Source organism: Clupea harengus, chromosome 10, assembly GCF_900700415.2.
Source record: "Clupea harengus chromosome 10, Ch_v2.0.2, whole genome shotgun sequence".
NCBI lineage: Eukaryota > Metazoa > Chordata > Actinopteri > Clupeiformes > Clupeidae > Clupea > Clupea harengus.
Window position 1 is genome coordinate 7,960,996 of NC_045161.1, and position 27,919 is coordinate 7,988,914.

A 27,919-nucleotide genomic window follows, 5' to 3' on the forward strand; every position below is an offset into this window, starting at 1 on the left:
TGTCAGAGGGTGTACGCGCGGCTCTGTGCAGACGTCCGTATACCTTTGTCATTAGGCTACAAGTGCACCGACTGCGCAACTGCAGACTCAAAGCGGACTAGTGTAACAAGTATAACAAGAACAACTACACGTCTGTGGTGTCTGCAACTATCTGTGTGCGCGTCCGCAAGCAAGTCAAGGCCTAACTCATAATCCCTATAATCATGGCCTACTCCAACCCTGGTTTTACATGCTCTCCTTAAAAAAATGAAACTCAGCCTACCTTACAATTGACTCTTCTGGTCCCTGTTGTGTCAAACACATTCAAAACTCTCTCTATATTGATTGCGACCATGAATAATCATTGGAGCCAATGCTTATTCCAGCCAATGTCTGTCATACCGTTCCTATGGTGTGTCTTTAAATTTCTCAAACAGCTGAATTATCTTTCCACCAAAGCAGTCGAAAAGGAACTTGAATTATAAATGTTTAGGTACATGTCCACTGTCTTTCTTAGGATGGGGCATAGATCAGAATCAGTTCCCTACTGCATCATTGTGTTGCGCCAGTCTTTCATTTGTGTGAAACAATGCAAGTAAAAACTGCTCTGTTTATGAATTTCGCAAATGCAGTGTTCACAGTCCAAAGCCCATGCTTACTCGGGGGAAGAAGAGTCCTTGTTGAGTGAGTGTCCTTATTGCCTAATGAAGCTGACAATATCGCCTCAAGTGAAGCTGGCAAGGAAGCATCAATTTAGTTGGGCAGAGAAGTAGTCCCACACAGACCTGCCTGGGGCTCACACAGCCGTGAAAATCCCTTATTGGTTTGAGTTTAATAATTTGAGCCTTATTCCCAGTACTGCATCAGTGATACAAATTGTGCTTGCAAATTACCTTAGCATCATTCATGAGGCTCATCTCAAAGTCCCAAACGAGAGAGGAACTTCTCAACAGAGCTGAAATACATCCCTAGATCTGTGCCGTAGCGCCTTATCCGACTGCACCTCAGTCTCACATGGGGTGGATCAGGGAGATTTCATCCCCCCCAGCCATATCTGTCAAAGTGAGTTTCATCTTCTTTTTTTTTACCTCTTTAACAAGGACATTTTCTTGGCTTGCCTTTTTATTATTTGAAAAAGTTATATCTTGGCATTGACCCCTTTCCATATCATCTGGGCCAGTGAGACTTACCGGGCTCTCTGTAATGGTGTTAAAGATGGTAATAATTCTAGAAGTTCACAGCTGGAGATTCTGGGACGGTCCAGAGAAGGTTTCCAAGTAGGGCTGGAATCCCAACCACTGACTTTTTCTCCTGCACCATGTTTTTAATTCACAAAGAATTCAGGGCTTTAATTGTTAACATTCTTAACATCATAGCCTTGTTTTTAGTGATTACCTGTATAGCTGTTCATGATCTGATTAGGTAAGAAATCCTACACAGTACTACATTACTGACCAACCTAAGTGAAAAGTCTTTTGAAGGGTGTTCATTTTTAAACACAGAACTAAAAAAAATCACAAACAAATATTCTTAGCACGGATATCCTGAGGGGAAATGCAGCAACCCTTTGGTATGTATAGGTCGTACATAATCCTGAGTCATTTATCTGTACACAAACACCCAGTGAGTGCAGTGCTGGGGGAAAAAATGCTGGCTCGATCTATCCATCTTTGTCCAATTATCAGTGAACACTGTAGGGTTCCTCCATGGGCCATCAGTCTCCAGCTCTGACTCCCTCCTGCAGGAGCGTAATGGGAAGCCCTGCTGCCATTGATTTCCTTTACCTCTGCTGCTCAAATATGACTGCCCTAAACACTCAGAGTGGGGAGAGTTTTCTCCCTTTACCGCTTATCATCGGAAACCAACACATCAGAGGAGCAAGGTTCCATCAAGGAAGCTATAAGTATTTATATTTTCATGTTGCACCCTTTTGGCTGCATTAAAAAGACCACCAACAGACCCAATCTGAACAAATACACACTTTAAGTCAATTTCAACACATATGACAAACCATTAGATTGCACAATTCAAATCAACAGTATGTTATGTGTGCACTGCATCACACACCAGTGTGTTTGTTTGTTTGCACATGCTTTCCTACACAGCCTGAGGCGTGAGCTAGTTGGACTGGTCTTGAGATGCATGCCAACAGAGCAAACAGCCTTCACTTCTGCCCCGTCAAGTTCCCCAACATGCACTCGTGTCTACACTTCTCCCTCACAGGCCATTAAAACAACAAGCTGAAAGGCAAAGTCTTTATTTTTGCTTAACAGAATCATAGTTAACAGCATTGTAAAGTAAGACAAGCATCAGCTTGGGAAAAAAATATATGAAAAGGTGTTTCATAGGTAACATAGTCTCTACTAAGGGTGTGATCATCTTATCATAGAAGGGAATTCTATCAGGTTTCTTATAGCTTTTTTTATCCATCTCATTCAGGGTCGCTTAACATTTTGTTGTTTACGAACAATATCCATTTACTTACTAGACCAGAGAAGCAATATACATATTAAACTTTAAAAGATGGATGACTTAAGAAAAGCACAAAATAATAAAAACATCCCATTCAGATTGGAAATACCACTCTACAGTTAAACATACGTATCCCATTACCATATAATACAGTCTGTGTTACAAAGAGAAAGACACTAAAAGGTCCCGCGATTGATGGAAAGACCTGTTGGCTGTAACAATACATCCTCAACCTCACTTTAGTGTGCTTAGCCAAAGTGAATGCAAGTCAAGGGTGACATAGTTTAGCCAAAATGACCATCTGAAGACAAACACCATTGCATCCACAAAACTACTGTTGAGTGACTTCACCAAATATGATCTTAACTGGTGCTGTTGTGGTGTGTGAATCTGAAAACTCAAAGCACAGGAGTTTTACAATGAATTGATGTTAAGCGTCCTCAACATTACATTCACACACACAAAAAAATGTCTCAAAGATATCCCTGTAGATTGCACAAAATGAGATGAGACAAGGGCTGGCAAACAATTAAAGAAAAAAAATCACTATAACTTTTCCTCTTCTAAGAGAGATGAATGCAAAAGGTAACTCTCAAATATGTGGACAGATGCCTAATATTGTCAGTTTACAGTTGCAGTTTGGCACTGCACCAAAGCCATCCATCTCCACAAACCTTCACATACTTCCAGAGATGTTTTCTTTTTATAACGGTTCAGCCATAGAGCCAAATAATCTTACAGACCTCCTTCAACTTCCCACAAACATGAACAAATGCTCTTCTTGGATATTCTTGAGAGTGCTGGGAATGGCTTTTTGAAAGCCAGTGACCTCAGTGAAACAGTCTTCGAGAGGTTTCTTCAGAGTTGGAAATGGCAGATCCATCTGGTCCTTCATGACATCCTCTCACAGCAGGGCAGCGGGAGAATATTGCTACTAGTTGTCACCCCCCTGCAGCATCTCTTCAATCTCCTTGTCCCAGCCGTCATCGCGGTTCTCGGTGTCAGCTACGACCTCATACTCTTGGAGCTCTTTCTGCAGCTCGCGCTCCCAATCGGCCGTCTCTTCTGAAACGGGAAACAACAAAGTGGACTTTGGAACAGACTCTGTATGATGATGGCGATAAAATAATTAGGTCAAGATAACCCGTGTGTGAGAAGGCACAACCCGCCACACCTTAACAGGAGTTGGAAATTACCTCAGAGCTAGATTATCCATATGCAATACAAGCAAACTCATGAACTCAGGGTTGAAAGGGGTAAGTGTTAAAAAAAGAATTACTGAAGAAGCTTCAACTCCACTGAACCATCATGATTAGCCAATAACAAGGCTCTTATGTTTCCCTTGGAAGACTTCAAAGCTGCCTCCCATATCTACCACCACATATCATCAGTTTTTGGAATGCACGAGGATGAGCTCACCCTCTTGTGGAGAGGCCTCATCCTTCTTGTCCAGCACAAGCTGCTGCATCTCCTTCCTCAGGTCCTCCTGGTCAAGGTTGCACGCATCAAAGGCATCACTCACGAATTCAGACACTCCCGGGCTGGTGGAAATCTCTTCTTCATCCTGTGGTGAAATGACCGATTATTACAGGCATAACACCAAGCCATTTTGTGCTTTACACTCAAACCAGCTGCAGTCTTGCATCTTACCTCATTTGACTTTGGCTTAGCGTTGATAGTTGTGGGAGGGGTTTTCGGTCTGATGGTTTCTGCAAAGGGAGGTGGAGGAGGCGCCATTACTTATGAAAGCAATTCAACCATTTATAAACATGGCATTAACATTTTGGTTAAGAATATGTTACTAATATCCCATTACCTGCCAGGTCTGCCTGTGCGGTGGCTTCAGTCTTCTCTTCTTCTTCGCGCTTCTCTGCAGCCTGCTGCTGGGCTGCCAACGCAGTGAGCTGAGCAGACTGCTTTATCAGTGACACGCGGTAGAAGTAATTTCTCCAGAACATATCCTCCTTCACACTTTGAAGATTACAAGGGAAACACCAATCAACACAAGCGCACAACAATTGACAACAGCAGCACTCTGCACAGAATAGAGGTTAAAGTCAAAGGCATAGTGTCCAAACAAAGCAACCACTGCTCCCTATCTTGATAAAATGCATTATTCATTGTATAGAAAATCGTAGTAAATAGGTCAACTGGTAAAGCAAGGTTGTCACTGGTTTCATTAGCAGGGAGAACACATTCTGATAAAACGTTTGGCCTTATGGTAATCTGCTGAGTCCAGAAAAGAGATATCTGTGAAATGTAAATAACTTCAGAAGTTCGAAGTGTTAAAAGTCTGCTATCTAGTATGGCACCTACTTGCTTTATTCAATAATCTGATGAGAACTCACTGTTTGGGCACAAGGTCAAAGCGCATCCGATTCAACAGTTCATCCTCTTGCAGCATTACCAAGGCAACAGGGTACATCTGATCAAAGTCAAAATGAAACTGAACCCCAGCAGGGGGGTCACGCAGGAAGTTCCTCTTGTCCTGCAATGATTTGACGGTAAGGTTACTCGAGAGATCCAAATATAGCAAACATCACGTAGAGCACAGATGTCTAACTAAAAGCCCGCTGAATGATTATATCCGGCCCACAAGATGGTTAAGATCTTCTATTAATACTGGCCTGTTTTGATATTGGCGCATTACATTATGTTCACAGGTACTACAAATCCCAAAATGCCCTGCAAAAGACGTATTGCATCGTTAAACACTTACCTGTATGCTGTGTGCTCGAGTACAATCTTAGAAGGCACTAATTGAAATTACTTTATCTGACTCTGTATTTGTGGGTACTAGGGTACCATATCAACCTTATCACCAGATGGTGAGCTTTATCTTCATTTGTGGGTGTTTACCTCCGCCAAAGAGGTTATGTTTTTGGGGCGGTTTGTTTGTCTGTCTGTAGGTAGGATTACGCAAAAACTACCAGCCTTATTTTTATATTGGAAAAGTGGAAAGGTGTAAAATGGGCCAAGGAAGAACCCGTTAAATTTTGGTTCCATGAATGTAGTTTCAGCTTTGCTAACGTTGAGATACGGCATTTGGCCTTGACGGGGGTCTGTGCTCTCTGAGTGCCCTTCTAGTTACACTGATGTGATTTTTAAATTAACAAAAATAATTCTTCTCTCTCGCACATAATTTTTAACTTGCAGTGAAGATTTACTTCAAAAAAGGATTATTACTTATAATATAATGCACTGGAAATTCAGCATCTTCTGAAACTAAATTGTATGCAACCTACTTATTATGTATTGTATTCATAAAGATAATATTACAATTGAATGCCAAAAAAAATAAGGTGAAATGTAATGTAAACATTGAGTTCCGGAGTAAACTAAGCAAATCACTATGAAAAGTTCCTGGTTTTCCCTTTTATGCATGGGTGTTATTATTTGGCCCGCAGTGAAAATGGATTTCACACTGATGTAGAGTGACTTGCTTAACAAAATACTTACAGCTGATAAGGCCAATATTTGCTGCTGAATTGTCTCTTCTTCGTTGTAACCAACCCATGGTGGCACAGCAACGTCTAAAATTGAGAGAAAAACCGTTTCACATACAAGATGTATATTGTTTCACAGCAGGTTACTGTTTGAAACATTCTTTGAAACGCCTCACCTGTCCTTCTTGCATTCTTTTCCTGGACGAACTTCTGTTGCTCTTTCTGAAAGGCTCCCAGTATGGTCTGTAACAACCAAATGCCATCAGCTTTAGAATATTCAGTGAAAATGTATTGCAATTTGCAATTCATAAAACGAGTAACATCTTGAGAAAACAATACCTTATCAATAATGCCATCAATTTTCCCCTCCTCTACACTTTTCTTGATCGTCTGTGCAGTCTCAGCTACAGACTCGGTTATTTTCTTGGTTGCACTGCTGGCGAAGTTGAGAATGTAACCTGAACAGCAAGAAAATAAATCAACAGGCTCAAGTCAACCATACTAACGTTAATACGATAGCTGGGTTAGCTCTTCTGTCATAAGTCAGCAGGTGAAAGTCGGTCACACTCTAAAAGCCAGCGAGAGACAGTAATGCATTTCTCATAATGACAACTCTGCCCATTTACTAGCAAACTAAAGCAGACTCAAGCAATGTCAATGTGCAGCTAGACAGTGTAACGTGTTTTGTCTCGCATGTCGAGCCTATATAGGTACCTTTTATATGAGACTAGCTAGCGTTAGCTGGGCAGCTAACTTAGTCAAAGAGATATGTGGCGTAATAATGTTAGCTATCCGGCTATCGCTAGATAGCTAACTTAATTTCCAGACAGTTGAAAACATACTTCCACCTACAGTGAACTTCAATCTGCAATATTAAGTGAAATACAAAACACATTTTAACTTACCACTAAACCCTTTTGTTTCTAGCAAGGGTTGTTGATCGCCGTTTTCTTCTTCCCCATCTATACTTGCGTTTTGCTTGTTTACTTCGGAGTCCAGCACATCAGGTGAAGTTTCTGTCTCTTTTTCGACAGCATCAGTGGATTGAACAACCTCTTCTTTTTCTGTTGAGGCATCATCTAGGCCTAGCCACGTACCCCAACCTTTGAACATTTTGAGCCGTAAGGAGTTTGTTTTAAACTGGAAAAATGCGACTGTTTTCACCAAACATACACCAACATTACGCCATGATCAGCTTTGTGGCAGCGAACGTCACCACTTCTCACTTCCGCGTTTTCAGTCCATTTTATTGTTTGGACGCTTTTGCTCGCCGTTCCTCAGTTGCCTCGGAGACGGCGTCTGAGGGCTTTCACTGTCTATGCGTAGACCGTACCCCAAAATATATCAAAGAACGTATCGATACATTGCCTCTATAAGCTTTGATTTTACAATACTGATCAATTCCCTCTAATCCTCTCTGCCGTGCAAAAAAAAATCTTTGACCATACCAAGGTGAATGTTTCCAGAGAAGGCGTAGGTTCCACAATTGAGAACTGTCATTCGAGATAAACTGCAAAATCGATGGATAACATAAATCTTTTCGAGAGTGTATGGGATACATATGTCAAATCTACAGCTTGTCTGAAGCTACTCACTCACAATACAGGTGTGTTTTTGTACTTCCAGCATGTTCACAAGTTAAAGCTTACCTTGTTTTAGCACTCCTGCAGTATGTTGTATCTCTGCACCAGTAGGGGGCGACAATGTTTTGTAACACAATTATGTCCTTTCCAAATGGAATTATGTTACGTTCTCAGGTACTCTTCTCCCCATCCGCGCCTCTACTGGCCAATGCAGGTTGTTGGCTGAACTGAACATGTAATCCAGTGCAGATGAGCCTCTAGTAACAAGTTGCTCGGCTTCCCCCGCTTGCTTCTGTGTTGCCAAGTCTATTCAGCGGAAAAAAAGGATTTATCGATACGTGAAACATAAGGAACGGACTTTTTTGGACCAGCGTTAACGCTGACAGAGTGACTTCCAAAATTATTTTGGGTGACTGAATCATAAATCCCGTGTTCTTCTTTCACGTTTTTGGAGGAAGGAGTTTTGATTCTATTATTAAGACGGCCGGGGAAACGCGTTAGGTGCTGTGATACAAACTATTAATTGCCTTTGGGTAACGTTGATGGCTAGATTGTTACATTCTTTTTTGACTCAAAGCAGGGTGTGTAATGTATCCGGAGTTTATATTTTCTGGGAATAATTAGCAGCGTTTAACAGTGTCAGTCCTTATCAAGCGTCAATAACTTCGCTAACTAGCAACAGTTAGCTACGTGCTAGCCAACTATATTAGCTGGATGATGCACTTAGCTAGAAGTAAAGCTTCTATAATTTTTTAAAGCGTGAAGGAACTTATTACTATTACTTTTAATTAGTTTGGCAGACGCAAGACTCACAGTCCAAAAAGTTAAGACTGCTTTTGTGTTGAGTCAGATCAATTGGTTTCAACTTGCCTAAGGGATTGATGAGCTACTGTTGGTGTGAAAACCTATTGAGTTAAACATGGCTCCTAATGGATTTAAAGGGGAGTAAGGCTGGAAGAAGCAGCTTGACTCGGCACTTGGCTGGCAGCAAGTCGCAACGGAAAGAGATGGGGTCCTTTGCCCCCTCAAGCCGACATGTTGCATTTAATTCTCTCTTTTAAGAGCATTAAGGGTCTGGATTGTGAACAGGTGTTAACACAGCAGTAACCATATGCAAATTGCTGCAACGTGTGTACTACTACAGGACATAACTTTCAAAGTTAAACTCCAGTTGTTGATAGCTGGGAAATAGGGTTTCCGTTCATTTTGTGTATTGTGAGTGGATGTTTTACAATTTTGAGGAGGCTCCGCGCTGCCATCAAAACAATGGAAACCATAGATCACAGGATAGAGAACCAGTTTGTAGGCAGGGACCCCAACCACTTGCTGGAACCCGAAGGATCCTACAGTTTGGACCAGAGAAACATTGATGGGGAAGGATGGAGGCTGGTGGACGTGCTCCTCACTGGAGGGGCGCCTTGGGGTTTTACCCTCAGGGGAGGCGAGGAGCATCACGAACCTCTTCTCATAACTAAGGTAGGACTATGAATAGACCATTAGGTATAGACTATTTATTTGTTGCAGATTTAGTAGATATGTCTGTGTGTGGGAGAGAGAGAGAGCGAGGGAAGGAAGGAAGAAAGAAAGAAAGAAAGAAAGAAAGAAAGAAACAAAGGGATGTTTAGTTGGCTGTTGCTTGCAATTTACTTGAAAGGCAGCCCTCAAAGGTCGTAACTCATCTTCCATTGTCTTGGGTCTGATGGGCCATACGTCACAACCCATAGTTTCTGTGTTTACAAATGTACAATCTTCCATGACTCTTCCTTGTCTTTTCCTGTTTCAGTTTGCTTCATAGATATATCACATTACAACATTGGAAATGACAAGCCACTTTTGCCTGGCTATAGTGTGACATGGATGTTCACTGACTCAGTGAAATAGGCTGAGGCTTAGTTTTGGTCTGTTGGAGAAATAGGAACAGTAATATGAACTGAAAAGTACAGCCTAATGTAAACAAATGTGGGTGCTTTATAGCCCTAAACAAAGGTCAGTTATTTCAGTGAGCAAACACATGATACACACCTATAGTATACCGTTATTGGGTAAGCCTATGTGTTGATGGGCATCCATGTGAAAGGATCCTATACATGTCACTCATTTGACTAATTATCAAAGTTAAAATCCATTCAATTTGATAGTAATAAATAATACAATGCTGTGTTATACCTTAACAGTTATATTGCATTATCATTTTCCAAATTGGCTTGAGCTGTAAAACCTCAAATATTATTCTCTGCATATGCACATTTGTTAACTAGGAGCAGCTGGACCTCAACTCCGAAGTCGTAAAGCATCCATATTGGCATGCAGACTGTCAGTAAAGCCACTGGGGTGAATGCATCGCTAACCTTAGGCTAACATGGCAATAGCTGAAAGTCACACTAACTTTTTGTAACTGAGAAACATTCAACAGCTGCTTAAAGTTGCAGTCTGAAGCAGCTGAACATCATCATGTGCATTTCTGAACACATTGGAAAAAAAAATCTCTTTCAACCCACGTAACTATAACCAACTATGTAGGATCCTGTTTGATGTCCTTCTATCGGACCCCTTCGGCTCAACTTCATTTATGTAGTTGCAGTAGCCTGTTTGTTATGGGCTCTGTTGTACGAAACCGCAGTTGTATTTCCCAGCTTAGCAAATGTTTGCACACTGGTGAAGGAGAACTTGAACCACAAACAGAGAATGTTGTTAATAACAGGACGTTGTACACACTTTCACACTTCCCAAGCAACGGGGTGTGAAAGTGAAACAGGACTTCCCAGCTCGTCCCCCCCCCCCCCCCCTCATTAAACACCCTGAAGTCTCCTCTTCATCTCCATGATGTCATATTTATTTGGCCCCCGCCTCCATAAACCAGTTCCACTGCAGCTGCTGATTGGCTGACTCGCCACTCCTCTCACTTCATTAGTCTGCCACACTGTAAACCTGTTGGCGGATCAAACGCGACCCCACACAGCCTAGCATGGCGCTGTCACACGCTCAGGCCTCCGGAGCGACTCCACTGCCCCGAGGAGCGTCGAAGCATGGATCCCACACTGAACCCCCGCTGTCGCTTCCATGTTCCTGCCAAATGGATTTCATTTCAAAGTGGCTCAGCACAGTCACATTACGTTCCAGATGTGCATGTTCAGACTGGCACCAATGGTTCATTTAGTTCTTACAAAGTGGGAACAACACACCTATTTAAACACCATCCTGCCAGTTTCTTTAATCATGCCACGAATAGGTGTTCCTGTGATCCTTTGGATTTTTTCAAACAAATATACTCTTTCCTACTTGAGATGTGCAATCACCAACAGCAAAACCCAAATAAATAATAAATTAAAACATGTCTCCCAGTATAAGTTTATCTTAAAGCCACATATGTAGTGTGAGACTGATGGAGCAGGTACTGTTTAGGTTCTACTAACCTTACTGTGTGATGTGAATCTAGGACAGGGGTGGGCAATTATTTTCCCCAAGGGGCCACATGAGATAGTAGGACTGTTGTGGAGGGCCGGACCAATAGGCTGAACTCAATTCTGCTCAATATAAGTTGTATCTCTTTATAAAAAAAACATTAAATTGTATGGTTTTGATTAACTGCTACTGGTAAGAGTAGATGTTGCATTTAGGCTATCAAAAAAATTTGGTGCAGGCATAGTAAAAACGCCAACATTAATCAACATGTAATCAACATTCACCAAAACGATTTTAAAAATGAGCATGTTTGCAGTATTAAAGGTGTTCCCAGACGACCAATACACATGGCACACACACACACACGAGAGCAAGCTTGCAATGCAATAGTATAAGTATACAAATGAATAGTAATATAAATATTTATCAGCGCAAATGGTCGCAGGCACGCACGAATGTAGGCCTACGGAAATAAAAAAATATCCCGCTTATTATACGGTTACTTGCCAAAATAATAGAAGACATTTCTCCAAAATACCTCTTTTTAATGATTTTGTTGCCGTTTAGTTCTTCACGCAATTGCGAAGCAACCCACCTTCTGACTTCAAGTTTCATTGACTTTCAGTTACGTGAAATGACCAGACTACTTGCGTTGCGGAATGATATGATAGATGTGAATTAAAAGCACAAAACCCGTCGCCAATGACACCAGTCATAGATTTTTCGCAGCAGTGAATATAAAGAAATTACAGACCTGCGAACGTTGGGATGGCCCATTCAAATCAACGGAACTTTTTGGAACATTCTGAAGAGCCGTATAATAAGTACAGGTATTTACGTTTGATTCCTAATTTACAATTGACCTCCGCGGGCCACACAGGGACAGCCAACGGGCCGCAAATTGCCCTTGGGCCGCACTTTGCCCAGGTCTGATCTAGGATATGTTTGCCTCACAAATAAGATAGATATGATGAATTGTTAAACAAAATGCATGTTTCAAACCGACATCCCATCAACCCATGTTGCCCCTAAAGCTGGTCATCTTCTCTCTCTCTCTCTCTCTCTCTCTCTCTTCCCTGCGTAAGCCAAACCTATTTTGACAACAGTGGCCCAAGATTCAGTAGATTTAAAAATTAAGCCTATTTCCAATACAAATCTCCTCTCACCCATTTAGTTCTTTCCTCTTGTCCTCCCACGGTTTCCATATTGCCGAACACAATGATTAACAAATAGAATGAGCATGGAAGTGGCCACTAACTTTGAAGTGCTAAACCAGTGTTTCTTTCGTCGATATAATGGTTTCCCCAAATTGACACTTGACATAAAAAGTGACCAAATCATGGTGAAACTCTCCTTGAAACCCCCTGCTGAGCAGCTGGAGGGTATGGAATGTTCTGTGATGGAGGTTAATGATGATCAAGGCGACGTGGTGAAGTGGGGATTAAACTTGGTCTTGATGGATCTATAAATCCGGACCTTTCATCATTGTAGCGGTCAGGAAGAGGTCTGCTGGGGGTAAGATTGCCTCAGACACCCTGAGTCACCCTTCCCTCAGCTGCTCAACAAGTCAATTTTAGACTGGAAGCCTAGCCAAGCGAAACTCTGGTGTGTGTATTCTGTGGGTTAATGATAAACCGCCAAAGACCTTGCCTGGGAGATTTGGTGGGTCACACCAGCTCCTCTTTTGCAGTCTGGAATTTGCTTGTCGTGTTTGCAGGTGACCAGACTTAGTCCAAGGTCCACCTCTGGGCATTTGCGAGTGGTTGCATTGGTCAGCGAGCTTGTGGGGTTACAGTACCAAACAACCCCCATCTGAGTCATTGAACACCTTCAGGTTCTTGTCGTGGGACGGAGGGTGGACATGTGACACGAATGAGCGGAATTCCTGCCATTGCTAAGATCCTTAAGGAGCTCTTGGGTCACAACGTCCAGTTTTCCGATTAGTTAATGTGAACAGCTCGGCGGGAGTCCACCTTGAGTGGGGCACTCGTGCTCTTTGCTGGCGGTCTGATACCAGCGCTCTAGGGGGGAAACTTGGCACAATTAGTGGCCTCCAGGGGACATCGTCACACCTCAGTGATCGGTGAGATGGTTAATGTTGAACCTTTTTTGTCTAAAGTAACCTCTATGTGCTCAGTGTGTTTATGTATGTTTATGTCTATTGTGGGTCTCTGATACTATGTGATGTTATGGGGAAAAAATCCAATTTAAACTACAATGGCAGGCTATGAATTAACAGTCTGGTTTGTTGCAGTTCGTTTATTACACTCCTTGAATTTTGACCTCTTTGTTCACAATGTCAGAACCAAGTTGAGAAACTTCAAAAAGGCACAGAAAACCAGTGGGAAAGATCAAACATGGTTGTTTGGGGAAACATGAGGTCACTGTATGTCACGCCAGATGCCATTGTCCTAATTGCATAAAAGAACCTCATATTTAAGAAGCACTTGGTCGGAAGTCTTTTAGCCTGTGCTGCCTCAGGTGCATGATTTATCACAGCGTGCTTTAAACACCGACTTGATCAGCACTGTAATGATTTCCTTTTGTATCCGCTGTAATGTATAGAATAATTGAATCCATGACCTTGCCCTCAGTTTGCCCCCTTACCAACCAAGGTTGGTATGCATGTGGTTACCAGTCTGGGAGTGTAGCTTTTAAGTGTCGTAGGTCTGGTCGTTGGGTCTTCAGTGTTCACTATTGATTTTTGGTGGTGCGTTTGCCTTCACCTTATCTATAAGGTCATGTAACGGTTGACTCCTTGGATCTAGTCCATAGGCTGTGGCTTTGGTTTGACTTGACTTTGTAGTAAAAGTTTTCACCAAGTAGCTTAGGCCTTATAAAAATGAATTGTATGCATGTTTAAACTAGAGCTTTTAATTTGATCCACATGTAACTGGTAAAATGTTTAGCATTTTAAACATGGCCATTGCTGACATGCCTAAATCTTTAGCTCGGTAGGACTGAGTCACCCTCTCCCTCCCTCTCGCCCACCCGCTCACTTGCTGGTTCTCCCTCCTTCCCCCCGTCCCTCCTTCCTCTTAGTGATTTTGTGTGTGTGTTCTGGGTACTCTCCGTCTCCTCCTGAGGGTGGCTGGCAGTGCCAGGAGCAGAAGAGGAATGCTGGAGTCTTGTCGGATTCTCCAAATGTACTGAATTATTCTTGACAGCCTCAAGCCTGTCGGAATGGCATGATGCAGCATCTGGGATAAATTTAGCCAGGATTAGAGAACCTGGCCTTCTTTAGGCCGTGCTGAGAGTACAGTCTTTCAGCTCCGGAGGGGAAGGATGGACTCTGGCTTTGTAGTGAAACCAACACAGGAAAAGGCAGAGAATATTGGATTCACTTCTGGGACCTTAGACTGTTTATTTAGAAGTGGTGGCTGTAGAAAACATTACAGGGATCCCATACTATTGTCAGCAATACAACAATGTACGACACTCACAATACACTCTTTTAAACAACTTCCATGTACACAGCACCAAGCGGAAGTTAGTGAGTCATAATGTGCCTGTGTCTCACATAATGTGAGCTGTCAGGTTCTTATCTCCTGGCTCAACACATGGAAATAATGTTCCCTGGACTTCACTGCAAAAGATCAGACAATGTTCTGTTAGCAATGGTTAGGCCGAGTTTGTGGACATTACAAAGTCGTCATTATGTTCAGCTTTCTCACTTGCCAACATTCAGGTATTTTTTTGCCAAGTTTCAACCACATATTTGAAAGTAGGGCTACTTTTGATTTTTTAAAGAAAATATCAATGTCTACATTCGTTTTATCTTGACACAAGATGTTACTGGTGCAGGCAAGCGGGCTCTTTCAGGCCACAGACATGAGCATGTATTTGCATTGGCTCTTTGTTTCCTGTGTTTGTGTCCGTGTGAGGGCTTGCATGTGTGATGTCTCTGGCACGGAGCTTATATGTCCTTTGTCTCTCAGGGTCCCATTACCTCTATGTGCCTGACCATGCGTAGCTGCAGCGCTCTGGGACTGGTGCTGCAGACAGGGCCGGAGTAGCTCACCGGCCCCTTTCCCCAAGCACTGCCAAAATCACAGGCTTTGTTTGTTATTGCCTCGGTTTTTTTATGGGCCTTCTGGAGCACCAGCGAAAGAAAAATAAATGTTCAGAAGATAGCGGGACCACTGAATAGCTCTGTTTAAACACAAAAAGAGAGCAAAAATGTTTTTCAAAATGGGAGAGTAAGAACCTGGAACTAATTAAAATTCTTAGCATTCTTGTCATACCGAGAGTTTTGCCAAAGGTCTTCATCGACTTTATTTAAATCCCCCCCGTTTCAATAAACCCAAATAATCCTGTTTTACACGGCACGCACCTTGTATGCTGGCTTTGCAGGACTACATGTCTTTTTTGTTTTCTAGTAAATACTCTTTCATTTAATCACTGCGCGTGTTTTTGGTATTTCACAACCAATGGTTACTTGTAAAGCGGCATGCAGCCTCTTGTTTCACAATATATCTGCCAGGAGAAGGGTAACTATCTTCATGTAGGCTAGTTCACAGAGGGGAGCACTACACTAGAAGGGTAACTATCTTCATGTAGGCTAGTTCACAGAGGGGAGCACTACACTAGTTGTGCAAATGTATTTTAGTATATTTATGACCAGCACAAACCCTGTATACTTACATGATGATGTGCCATGTGGATGAGTTGGCCAGTTCGGTTTTTAAAGGGATCTTAGATTCACTTCACTTCACTCACACACACACACTTTGTCATGCACTCAACACTATTTGTACTTACTCACTTACACTTCAAATGTTTAGACTTCTCCAAACCTTTGGGCTAAAAAGGCCAGTGTGAGCAGGAATCTGCTTGTGTATGTGCTGGGCGGGATAAGGGAATAGTTTAGTCTCCAGTTTTTTTTAAAGAAATCTAGTGGGGAAGAGGAATGCAGAGGCTCCTTCGGTTTCAGGTTTGTTCATTTTTAAACTGACTGTTACAGGCTGGGATGATTTGTTATTTGTCAAGTGCTTCACAGAGGGCTTGAGTCCTAGGCCTTCGCTGGGTAGACCGAACAAGACCATAATGCATAACCTGTGGTTAAAGGAGTGGTCATGGCTACTGAATTTATATGAGGGAGTTCAGTGTTCACCATCCACGTTGATGTTACGTTTACTATATAGCTAGACATTCTGAGGAGTAATAAACGATGCGCCTGTTTGTAGGTGGTTGGTCTACGTTTGATAGATGGTCCAGGCCCCACTGACGGCATGACCGTTGAATAGCTTTAGCTAATGGGCATTGGTTGTCTAGATTCTCTGTTTGGTTTTCAAATTCAAAGCATAGTGGGATTACCCTGTCCCATGAGTTGTTGTTGCTCCATGGTCCAGGAATTTGCATGCATTCCTAATCTCGGTTCCACAGGATGGAGAAACTGGCTACAGAGCTTTGGGACTGAAGAGGTAACTCTGAGGAGGTTAGCTCTTCCGTTCGAATTTCTTTGCCTTTGATGTATGGTTTGAGATACTATGCCAAGATCCACTTTCTAGACGGGTATGGGTCAAATCCATGGTGGCCACTTTTGGTATGTTCAGCAGATGTCCACTTAATCACAGCTGTGTTTCACATTCCCCTGAAGCCCACTCCACGTGCTCCGTTTCCTCATGCTCTACCGCTCCTTATTGAACTTGTCCGTGGTGCATTCTGGTCCGTTCTTCAAAGAGAACGTAACTCCTTGCTCTTGATCCTGTGATGAAGATCTGATTGTAAGGACGGCCATTGATATGTTCAGCCAGGTCAAGTGAAGTTGGGAGGGGTGAAAAACATGTTGTGCTATGGACCACCAGGATTCAGTCTTGAATTTCCGTATGGATTTTACCGCTGGCAAACATTTTGATTGCCATGATGGAAGGAGGCCTGTCCCTAAAGGACCACCGACACTCCACCTTTGTTACAGCGTACTCTAAGTAGTCGGGGGGGGATGAATGGGGAGGCCCTACAGCTATGAGATTTGAGATTGGCGTCCAGTCAGCAAAGGGGAGAGAGGATGCCCGTCAGCAGAACACACAACATTCTTGACGGCCACATCCTTCCTGGGCTGCCCACCACCATCTGCACAGCTCTCCCACACGTCCCCTATAGACAAGACCACAAGGAATTGAGGGAAACACTCTGCGGACCTTGGTAGATTATTTTGCAGGAAGAAAAGGGAACAGGGGGTTGGTACGTTTACAGGGCTTGAGGGTGTTGGAGGGATGCACCAAGGCATTTGAGCCCTCTTGAGGCTGAGCGGTGGGGAGGTAAGTGGAGTGCATTAGCCTAAAACCCAGACCACAGACCCCCTGTGGTCTGTGGAAGTGCTTGTGTTGCTGCCAAAAGTTTGGCCTACGTACGGCATGCTCAGGCCTCGCTGTACATGCGATGGTGCACATCCTCCTTCTCCCCAATCTCACCCCTCACTCGTTGTTAGGTAATATCTCTCCCCACCCCCTCTGTGGGTAGGACAAGGCGCTCATGGTGGGGCCTGTGCATTGCTTGCTCTGTTGACTCTCCGAAGAAAATTTCCATTGTTCTAAGCCATTTCTTTTCTCACTACAGAGAGAGGAGTTGCCAGAGGGGGGCATCCTTGGAAGGCCTGTTTTAAATTACCATCCGAGGTTATTTTAAGTGTGGCTTATTTAGGCATTCTGAAAAGTCTGCCGTTTCTTTTTGGGGTGGCTGTTATGGAACCGCAGCTCCGGATGTCACGGAGCCCTGCTGATTTTGAAATAATAAACGAGGAGAAAAGACTGTACGCAAGCAACAACACAAGTATCTGCTGTTATGCATTCTTCCTGCTGTGCTTGTTTTATGTGCTGTTTAAGAGGCCCAGCTGGCCTGCACCCAGGGTACTTTTATCTGTTTGAGCAGAGTAACCAGGTTGCTATTTGAGCTGTGCATTCCAGCCTTCACGTAAGAGTCGATGCAAAAAGGCTTACAATCCAAGTTCAAGTTGAAATTAAAAGCTAATGGTTACTTGTCATTGACCAGGTAAAACTACGTCTTTGGAGTTTAAGGTCAAAGTGTGAACGTGACATTCGACCCAGTGTCACTTTCAAAGTTGTCCGTCTGTGGTAATCCATTGTTCCTGCTATTTCCCAGAATTCCAATGGCTGGACTCATGATAAGCTCTGGCCCTGGCCTGTAACCACCTCATTTGTCATCGGCCCAAGGCCCCCAATCTGCTGTAAAACCAAGATAGCACGTGAAGGAACAGCGCGGTGCATTATTCATCGTCACTGGAATTTACTAAACTTGTGGCCCCACCACCTCACCCAAAGCCCCCTTCCCCTTCCCCTGCCCCAGCCGCTCCACTGTACAGCCGAGGGCTCCACCAAATCCACTCTTTATGAGGGAATAATGAAGACTGGATATGATTAAGCTGCCACTAACAGGATACTCCTGCTAATCTGTGTGGGGGCTGAGCACAAGGCCCCACTGCAGGAATCAATGGAAAGGTGAACATACCTCCAGACTTAAGTCATAGATGGAGCGCCCCTCACAGCTCCAATGTGTTAATCCCAAGATACCCTGTGGCCTTAAGAGGTTAAAGGTCAAGCACTTTTTATCTTTTTAGTTGTAGGTGCAGAAAGTGGTTGTAATTAATGAAAGATGTCTTTCGACCAAGATAATAATGCCATTTTGAAAAGTTTGCCTTTCTGAGTAGTTTTGTGTGTTTTTGTATCATTAGTTGTTTTTCCGTTCCTTGCAATATTACTGAAACAAGGATAGCCCCCTTATTGATGGTGTTTTTTTTATGAGCACTGCGGTGGGATGCTGACAACCTTTGAGCTAGTTTTCTCTTTGTAGCCCAGCTTGCGTACCCTTCCTGTTTATTTGAACTCAGAGGGGCCTTGGGATTATGGGATATTTTGAGATGGGTCCAAACAGAAGTCGGTGGCTACGGAGTTTTGACCTCTCACCCCTGGCTGCACGGCTGACCTCTCAGGTCAGCCTCCTCTCCGGGGAGTGTCTGGGTCTCTTCACCTCGGCATGGAAACTTCATGACATCATGCACCCTTTTTTGAGCTGGAGTTCTGCTTAAGTGCCTCAACAAATTGCCAGGTTGAAGAGGGAGTGTTTGTGTCATGGTCCATTCACTCACACACACGCACACACACACACACACACACACACACACACCAACACACACACATACTACTCTGTTTTGTCAGGTGTCCCTCCCCAGTGGGTGTCCATGTTCTGAAGGTGGTGTGGTGTCCCTTCTCTCGCCTTGCAAACACAATGCGGTTTGTTTGAACTCATTGATCAGTGCCACCAGTGGCCTCTTTGAAAACGTTATAGGAACCCAAGACTGTTTACAGACTCTCCTCCCTATAAACAGTAAACAAATGTAGTTCTTTTATGGTCGCAGAATGCCTGGATGTTCTTCTGCGAGTGTTGAATTTCAAGTGTGATGCGGAGAGCCTGAGCACATGTAGAGCAATTGTGGATGACTCACTTGAGACTTTGCCTGAAAGCTCCGTCTTTGTTTACTGAGTATGGAACAGCACTGCAGCTGCATAAGTAGCCCTGTCTGTTTGTCATCCAGGGGATTAAGGTGGTTACTCTATAACCCATATGCCAGCCCCTCAGATAGATTAGTGTTGGTTCTGCCTCTGCTGACATGTGCTTTTGTTACCGACTAATAGTTGTTGTGATATTGTAGGTTTGGTGTTGAATAGGTGTGTGGGGGTGTAAAATGTGTTGTGTTGTCTATGTCTAGGGCAAGGGGAATATAAGGGGCCATGTATTGTTGTCATATGTGTGCATGTTAATATTTTGGTGAATGTGTTTAGACCATCATTTCTTGTGTAAGTGTGTGTGTGTGTGTGTGTGTGTGTGTGTGTGTGTGTGTAGGAGCTCCTTTCAGGAAAGGTCATGTTATTTCTGTGTGACAGGTAGAGGAGGGCAGCAAGGCAGCAGCTGTCAGGCTCCAGGCTGGAGACGAGCTGGTCAATATCAACGACGTTCCCCTGAGCGGCTACCGGCAGGAGGCCATCTGCCTGGTCAAGGGTTCCCACAAGACTCTGACGCTGGTGGTGAAAAGGTAATTCTATCACCACACACGCACACACACACACACACGCACACACACAGACAGACATACACACTCTTCATATTCCCAATTCCCCCCTGTGAACCCCACCCATCCGATTATCCTACCACTGAACAGCATTCTAAGCTCACCTTGTCTCCATGGCTACCTCCATGAAACCATAGTGATGGGACGGCTTTGATTGGAGGTGCCTTTGCGGAGCAGCTGAATCCCATGCATCTATTGGCTCCCTGCACCCCACAGCGAGCTGTTTCTGATGTTTTCAACAAGTATAAATCCCCTTTCATGTATTGTGGCACCATGGTAATTACATGAGCGTTCCCAGGTGTCCCAGTTTTCCTTGTGTACTGTGAGCCCATGATCTGAATATCAATGCCCACTCAGTATGGTGGAAATCCAATGCTGGTCTACTGTAGATGAACTGATTAAATGCAGCCTATCCGTGCTAAAACTTTGGATTCAATCCCCCTCCCCCCCAAAAAAAGAGTGCATATCAGCTCTAATTGTTTATAAAAAGAGTCAGTGAAAATAGCTTTTTCGCAATGACTGACTATTTGGCTCGGTTAAGGATTAGTAAATAACTGTCAGAGCATGAGCTTCTCTCCCCAGCCTGCTGGGCCTGTTTGGTGAGATGGCTCAGCAATGATGACTGGCTGTGATCATGTGACCTGTTGATGTATGATGAAGGGAGAGTGGCTATGGAAGGGTAAAGGTTATGAGATTTATTTTCTCACACAGACTGTGGTCACTGTCTTATTCCAGGTATGCAGCTTGGCCCAGATGTATTAATTTTAATACATCTTAGATATTTGAAATATTGTGATATATGCGTGTCGTGCTGTGGTGTTGATGCTACAGTGGTTAACGTTGACGCCTTCTAAGCGGTTGACCTGGGCTCGATTTCTGACTGCTGCAGGGTGTCTTTGTAAGTCGCTTTAGCCAGAAGCATCTGCTAAATACCTGATCCTTACCCGACCTTCACATATTTAGGTATTTACATATTCTGATGTCTTTCTACAGAGTGGGTTTAGTGAGGTACCAGTTTAAATGCAAATGTGACTTGATTTTTTCCCCCTTCTCTTCCGATTCATCCCAGTAGAGGTAAATCAGCTGTCACGTCACATCATGTCTGTTCACGCCTCTGGGTTGTCAAGAACATGGGATCTTTGCATGGCTCCCCGGGCAACAGCACTATTCAAATGCGCCCACCACTTCCTAGTTCCACTATCCGCACACCTTTCATCTGTACTCACTGTATTGTAATTTGCTGCATGACGCACCCACTTTCACACACACACCCACATTCTCTCACACACGCGCACACACGCACACACACACACACACAAACAAAAACAAACTCTTTACACATAATTGACCCAACCCAGGCAGTTTCCTCAGCTTCATTGATGTTGCTAAAAGGCCCTATCGGTAGATTTGCGAGTGTCATAACCTCCCAAGTCATCAATGAGGTGCAGTTGGCCACATAGGCCGCCCCATTGTGTGCTAGCTACACACTGCGTTCTTTGTCTGGAGTTTGCCTGTCTGGAGCACTCCAAGTGTGTTGGATCACATTATAACGTAATGCCTAAACAAACACTGCCATCCAGGGAAGTACACAGACCGTTGTTTTTTTTCTCGTTATTTTTCACAATGACATTGCAATGAGGACTTGATTTGCCAGTGGCCCCTATACTACAAAGGCACAGGAACTGGGCTGGAACCAAAACCTTGCTTTTCTAGTTTCGCTCCAACTCATGGCTGTTACAGAAAATGTCACAGAAACAAAAACTAGATAATGGGGGCATGTTTGTGCCAAATCATGTAATCCCAGAAAAAAACCTGTTTAAGGATAAACTTTGACCGCCTTATTCATCCATCTGTGGTGAAAGATGAATTATTGGTATCCGATGAGTTCGAGCTTTAGTATTTTGGTGACCTCAAACTTAATGAATCACGGTTTCACATACGTGACCAAAACCAAAACAACGTATGGTTTTGTAAACACCAGGCAGGACAGACAGCAGGAATGTTGTTCGCAGAAGATTTTTTTGGGGTTTTGGCTGCGGCAATCACCTTCCTGTCCTCTGCTCCGCCGGGAAGGAGAAACAGCTCAGATTGCTCCGATTGCTCAGCTCTGGGAAGCAAAACAAGACCAAGCAAGAGGGAGACTCCGATAATCACAGAAAAGCAGAGAGAGAGACAGAGGTCATAACCAACCGTGATTATAACTACTCACACAAACAATATCTGCAGCTGATAATTTCCCCCAGCCACAAACAGTAGGCCCGAGTCTGAATTAGAATGCTGGGCACAGATAAGGGCTCATTATGGAACCACAATATAGGGCATGGCCGCCTAACCACCTCTCCCTCTGTCTGCAGTCGGTCGCGTTTAAACAGGAGGTGTGAATTTGGCCGTACAAGGAGATGGTGGTCAGTGCTTGTTTTTTCCTCCACATGAGGGGGTGGGGGGTGTAAATTGTAACAGATTGGCTTTGAGACAGCACATGCGGTCGTGATTTGGCCCAGTCAGATGGACGCCTCGCTTTGTTCATTTACTCAAGCCAAGTGTTTAACAAGTCCTTCGACTTTTTGGTTTTTATATTTTTTGGGTGATGCAAAACATTTGTGTTTCGAGGTCACAAAGTTGTTCAAACTTGGATCTAAGAGCAGTGGTTTTTTTTAATCATGGTTTTCCCTTGCCTGCATGGGAACTTAAAATTTGACCGAGAAGTCACCCCTCACCTGGAGGGGAAAAAAAACGTTTGAATTTTGATTGTCATCAGAGATAGTAATGACGTGTGGTATTCCCTTTGTTTTACGTGTGTTTATCTTCTTGCTTTCAGCTTGTTTACATTGTCTGGTGGAAATGTTTCCAGTACTGTGTCATGCGTGTGAATGGCAGGTCTGTCAGTTGACGAATGAGGAAATGGGAAGCTGTCGGGACCTGCTGTTATCAGTATGTGTGGCCATTGTATTACTCTCAAATTAGGAAAGAGTCCCATTTTTGCATGCGGTGACTTAAGATGAAACCATGAGGTCATGGTTCGTTATGTGTGTGTTTGGGGTGAGGTGTGGGGGGGGCAGCATAAATATGTCAGCTGGGTGTGGCAGCGTGTGGGAAAAGAAACATGCTTCTCCAGCTCAACGTGTCATCCAGAAACCACTGTGCTCTGTGGAACAATCCAGAACTGTCTGTTTCCTTTTTCGTTCCAGGAAGGAACCTTGTGATTCACCCCATCTCTCCTCGAGAAGTGCGTCTGCATTTGTTTGTAACGACGTACCGTACTTGTTGACTGAACACAAAGCAATTAAGCCGTCATCTAAGACATTAGCAAGTGTCCTCTGGACGTTGAAGGAGGCAGATTCATAATCTGCCACACAGGGTTGCTGGGATTATGGCCTGTGTGATTAAAATGGGATTGGAAGTCTGCTCCATGGGGCTTTACAGCCCCCTCTTCCATTTTAAGGACAGTCTAAGTAGGGACGAACTGTATCCAAGCTCTTCCCAGAGTATTCCCAGATTATTCCCACAGAGCTTAACGCAGTTCAGGGAGATTTGAACGTTCTGCATACCCATACAGGAGCACTCTCATGCACACTAGCTGGCCTGGCTTCATCAACTCAACACTGATGACAAGACTGGCAAATTTATGTCTAAGAACTGTATTGGTCAGACTGTCACCCTTTTGAATGGTAACTCTCCATTGTGGCATGTCCTCAAGTGACCAGGGGTTGTTTACTGTGCCCTGGGCATCGTCTGAGTTTTATGTGATGGCACTAAGCCACTTTGCCCAGTGGACCATGTATAAACCAGAACTTTACCCCTTTCTTGATCCTTGAATTACTTACCTTTTAATTACTTACTTTCCAGAAACATGTACTCAGCTCATATAGCACCAGCTTTGTGGCAAAAAAAGCCCATCCAAAAACTGGTTTGTACAACAGTATTTTGTACTGGCATTTGTCATTTTGATATGTACAGTATGGAAAACGATTTGCTCCCATACACTGTACCTTAACAAAGACTGTCTTGCAAAACAATGGATGTTGATATTTAACCTAAAAGAAAAACTTTAAAGAGCCTGTCCTCATATACAGGGATACAGTTGACTGTTTTAAAAGACACATCGATCTCCGCTGTTCATATGTCATTGACACAATTGCCGATGATAACCCTCAACAGAAAGGGCTTTCTAGTTTCCACCCGAGTGCACCCTCAGCCCAGTCTCACAAAGGCTGCCCACGGATAGGCCTTTGTTGCCAGGGCTGACCTCAGTAACCCAGCACACTATGTTTGGATTCCTGAGGTCTGGCTAAGCCCTTTGCGCCACTGTTCTCTCAGGCCACTGTTAGCCTGTAGAGGGCTCTCTGTAGGAGAGGTCCAGGTGACTGGGGAGGTCTAGGGTACGTAGTCCAGGGTGGTCCAGCTCCTTTCTCCTAATGATTTCCTGCACAAACAGAGGGAAACATTTTTCATTTGTCTTGGTGATACTTTACTTACTAGTGTTCCTTTCACCATCTTATGCAATTCAGTGAATGACTGTGAAGTCTGTTATTCTCCGTCAACCACTCCATTGTTCTATGCCTAAATGACCCTAGGGTATCAGGACTGCAAAACGGTGCATAGCAACTGAGCCTTTCCCTAGTTCTCAGAGTAGCTGTTCAGCCACTGCCATCTAGTGGTGGGGAACTGTACTCAAAGCGCTAACCTTGGCTGAGTGCACCATGCTTCTCCCAAAGCGGTGGCCTCCTGTCATGTTTAATGAGGCTCAGATGAAGCCACTGAGGGGGTTGAATTTCACATTTGCATGGAGCCTCTGAGTGTCGAGCGAGGATAGAGTGCACAATGTCTGTGTTGGTAAATGCGGTCCCAGTGTGCAGGTTCAGACTCAGTCCATATGAATCCTCTGGGCTAAGCTTGTTGGAAGCATCGGTTTCCTGTGGGTTAGCTGTAGTGTGTATATATAAACATTTTCACAAAATGCTGTGGCATTGCTTCCCTCCGTCCAAGGATTTTATTATCGTGGATGCTGGAGTTGCACCACTGCAATGGAGGCATGTTTTGTTGAAATGCTTTTGTCTGTCTGCCTGTCCACAGACTTAACGTGCATTTTAAGATATATTGTGTCATGAATGAAGTTTCCTTTATATAGAAGGCTATACCTTGTATGGGATGACAGATAAATGGTGGGTGTTGCTGAAAAGGATGGATATTCCTGATCATAATAAACACAGTGGTAATCCATATCTATACCTGTAACCTGTATCTTTTTTAGTAAAGATGTCAAATTACATAAAAGATGTCAAAAGACATAAAACTGAAAACTGAACAAAGAATTGTGTTGTGAAGGTGTGGAAATGGTTTGTACAGCTACTCCAGTCAGTCAGATCTAATGTTCTAGAGGTCCTGTCCTGTCCTAGGAGCCCTTTCAGACACGGGTGGGTCTCACACCAATCTCATGATGTGTCTGGAAACTAAAGCAGTCCAGAGACCGCACATGTTGGCTGAATGTTGGTGGTCAAGAGATTTGTGGGGAATTTATTTGAAAGCAGTCTTCATCAAAATATACCGAAATATAATCTTGATCACCTGATTTCACTGACCCACTTTTAATTGCCTTGACCTATTTCTATTAACAACCATATATTGCAATATGTCAGAAGTGAATATTTCTGGAATTATGAAATTCTATCCAATGGTATGACATCTAAATAGCAACATCTCTATTATTTTGCGCTAAAAGTTTAAATGTTGATCAATTACCAACTGATAAGATCTATAGAAAGCGCATAAGGCATGTAAGGTCCAAAGGCCCAATCACTGCCCAAATGCTTTCATTATCCCAACATGGCGATTGATTTAATCATTTAACTTTTGAAAATCCACAAAATGCTTGTACGTGTGTGCGGGTCAGTGTGAAGTGCCCATGCTACTTTGAGCAGCCCAAATGTGGAAGGCAAAATCCAATTACAGCCAGCAAAGCTCCTCCGTGCTCTAGGCTGGAGCAGGACAGACAGACAAAGGGAAGGAGGAGGAGGAGGAGGATCCCTGTGCATCTGAAGTCTGAGCATCAGTCAAGGGATCTCGGAGGCAGGCAAACACAGGTCTGGTAAACACAGCAGTTATATTTCAGAGCAACATCCCCATTCGTAGTTTACAGGATGGAAGGCTCCATTGCCATAGTGAGGTTACTGTTATGGAGACTTTTCATTATTGTAAGGAAAGCTGTTTACGACTCTAGGTGTGATCTAATTTAGCCAATAGTGAGGGACATTTATTGTGTTTGCAGATAAGATCCACAGGTCAGTGTTTGGTAATATTTCACTTTTCAACTTACTACTTTTTTAACGTTAAAAGTAGACATGAACTTTAATTTATTACTTTTCTTTGATGGTTCAAATTTGTACATGAATTGAACCGTGATGGTGAGGGTAGGTAGGGCTGTATTTAAAATAATGTGTCTCGTCTTTTATTTTATTTTAGTTTCTGCAGATACTCTACTAAAGACTCTCCTCTCTTTTCCTTTGTGGAAAACCAATAGGGTACACAGATAAAGCTCATGTGAACAAGGCCCGTACATTACATGTGTTATTCTAACTGTTCTTGTCCTCTGGTCCTTTGTTCTGTCTGTGGTGATCTACTCCCTCTGCACCACTGTTGCTCCTGGTTGTCATGGCATCTATTGCATCATCTATCAGATAGGGCATCCATGAGGAAGGGGGAGCAGAGGGATTTGTGTGATGCACCAGGTGGCTGGGATTGTCTTCTGCTTCCTGATAATAAACAAGCAAAAAGCCATCAGTGAACAACTAGCAAGATTTTATTTTATTTTATTCTTGTGTGTGTTTTTTTTTTTTTTTAAGCATTTAATCCCTTGCTTTTTGTTAGAGCGGTCTTGTGGCCTGTTATTTGTTTTAAGGAGATGTGTTCAGTCAGTCAGTACTGGATTAGCCGAGATGGCAAACAGGGCAAAGTGATTGACCCAGAACATTTTGGACAATCGGCATTCAGCACAATCTACTTTCGCCAACCACCGTGTGAAAACACAACAGTTATATTCTTGGTCTGTAGGCCTATGCTGTTTGTCTTGCAGGATATTTTAAAGACATGCCTATTGTCTCCCTCCTTCGTGAGCTAGTCAGGTTTTAGATTTACAGTTTAACATGGAAAGCGTTCAAGCGAGATATTTGTTAGGACTGTAGGACATAGACGACAGCCTATCTCCTTCCCTCATAGTTCGTCTCTGTCGTTATGACCAGTGGCCACTGCCCCTGTAACGCTGAAGTTGGCCATGGGGGAAGAGGGAATCTGTAGTGCCACCTGGTAAGATGGGCTGTGTTCACACTTTCTGTTTGTGTTGCCAACTCCATTCCTGGCAGAGTGACTGGAGGCACTCACTGCCCTTCCAGCCTGCCAGTTGCCTGGTGCACCAGTGGATCTTTCAACCAAGTCGTTATTGGAACAGTAGCCGTGTCTGAAGCGGCTTGTAATTTTTATTAGCAGATTAAGATCTAGAGTTCAAGTGGTGCACCCAGTGAGCTGAGCTATTGGGGTTTAGAGTTGAGAGACATTAGTTGATTGTGCTTTGGCAAAATAGTTTTTGCTCTTGCGTCTTAAAACCGTGTAATGTAAATGAGAAGTGTGTGCGGTCTGTAGTTTTTAGACATTGACATTATAATCCAACTGAATTCTGTGTCAGATTTAAGTCTTCAAATTGTCTAGCCCTAATAGACCGGCTAATTTATCAGGATTAGGGCTTTTTCCTCCTCCTTTCAGTATGTCCAAAAGAAGTGGAAGTGGCATGGCGTGGATGGGACAAACCAAACAGCGGTAACAGATAGCATATGTGCGGCAGGACTTTCAGTGGATCTGTCTCACTGATGTTCTACAGGCCATCAGCCTTGAACAAAAGAGGCCCAGGTGTGAGATTAGGTTTATTGGAGGGGGGGGGGGGGGGGGGGGGCAGATGAACCCCG

At 43.6% G+C, this 27,919-nt stretch overlaps 2 protein-coding genes across 11 annotated transcripts in view; one reads left to right on the forward strand and one right to left on the reverse strand.

Moving 5' to 3' along the window:
* Nucleotides 1-2,220: 2,220 nt before the first annotated feature.
* syap1 (synapse associated protein 1) lies at nucleotides 2,221-7,132 on the reverse strand. Its single transcript, XM_012820803.3, has 9 exons — nucleotides 6,803-7,132; nucleotides 6,237-6,355; nucleotides 6,074-6,140; nucleotides 5,911-5,984; nucleotides 4,800-4,939; nucleotides 4,268-4,422; nucleotides 4,102-4,160; nucleotides 3,871-4,015; nucleotides 2,221-3,516 (listed from the first exon to the last, which is right to left on the reverse strand). The coding sequence occupies exons 1-9, from the start codon at nucleotides 7,008-7,010 to the stop codon at nucleotides 3,386-3,388; spliced, it is 1,098 nt and encodes a 365-aa protein (XP_012676257.2). The 5' UTR covers nucleotides 7,011-7,132; the 3' UTR covers nucleotides 2,221-3,385.
* A 530-nt stretch (nucleotides 7,133-7,662) lies between these two features.
* shroom2a (shroom family member 2a) overlaps nucleotides 7,663-27,919 on the forward strand; it is a 42,724-nt gene continuing 22,467 nt past the window's right edge. For 4 of the 10 annotated variants that reach the window (XM_031575218.2, XM_031575217.2, XM_031575215.2 and 1 more), the window contains exons 1-2: nucleotides 7,664-8,956; nucleotides 19,783-19,931. In XM_031575218.2, coding sequence (XP_031431078.1) covers nucleotides 8,747-8,956; nucleotides 19,783-19,931 — 359 coding nt within the window. In that variant the 5' untranslated portion in view covers nucleotides 7,664-8,746. Of the gene's footprint in view, nucleotides 8,957-11,945; nucleotides 12,966-19,782; nucleotides 19,932-23,010; nucleotides 26,048-27,919 lie in introns of those variants that run through there. The other 6 variants (XM_031575213.2, XM_031575214.2, XM_031575221.2 and 3 more) reach the window with 4 other exon arrangements.

Excerpts from the sequence above, each read along its gene's own strand:
- syap1 (XM_012820803.3), bottom strand. The coding sequence starts at position 7,010 with ATGTTCAAAGGTTGGGGTACGTGGCTAGGCCTAGATGATGCCTCAACA. Across the intron at positions 5,985-6,073 it reads AAAGAATGCAAGAAGGACAG|ACGTTGCTGTGCCACCATGG; the intron begins GTGAGGCGTTTC and ends TCTCAATTTTAG. Across the intron at positions 4,423-4,799 it reads TTTGACCTTGTGCCCAAACA|TGTGAAGGAGGATATGTTCT; the intron begins GTGAGTTCTCAT and ends TAATCTTCAAAG.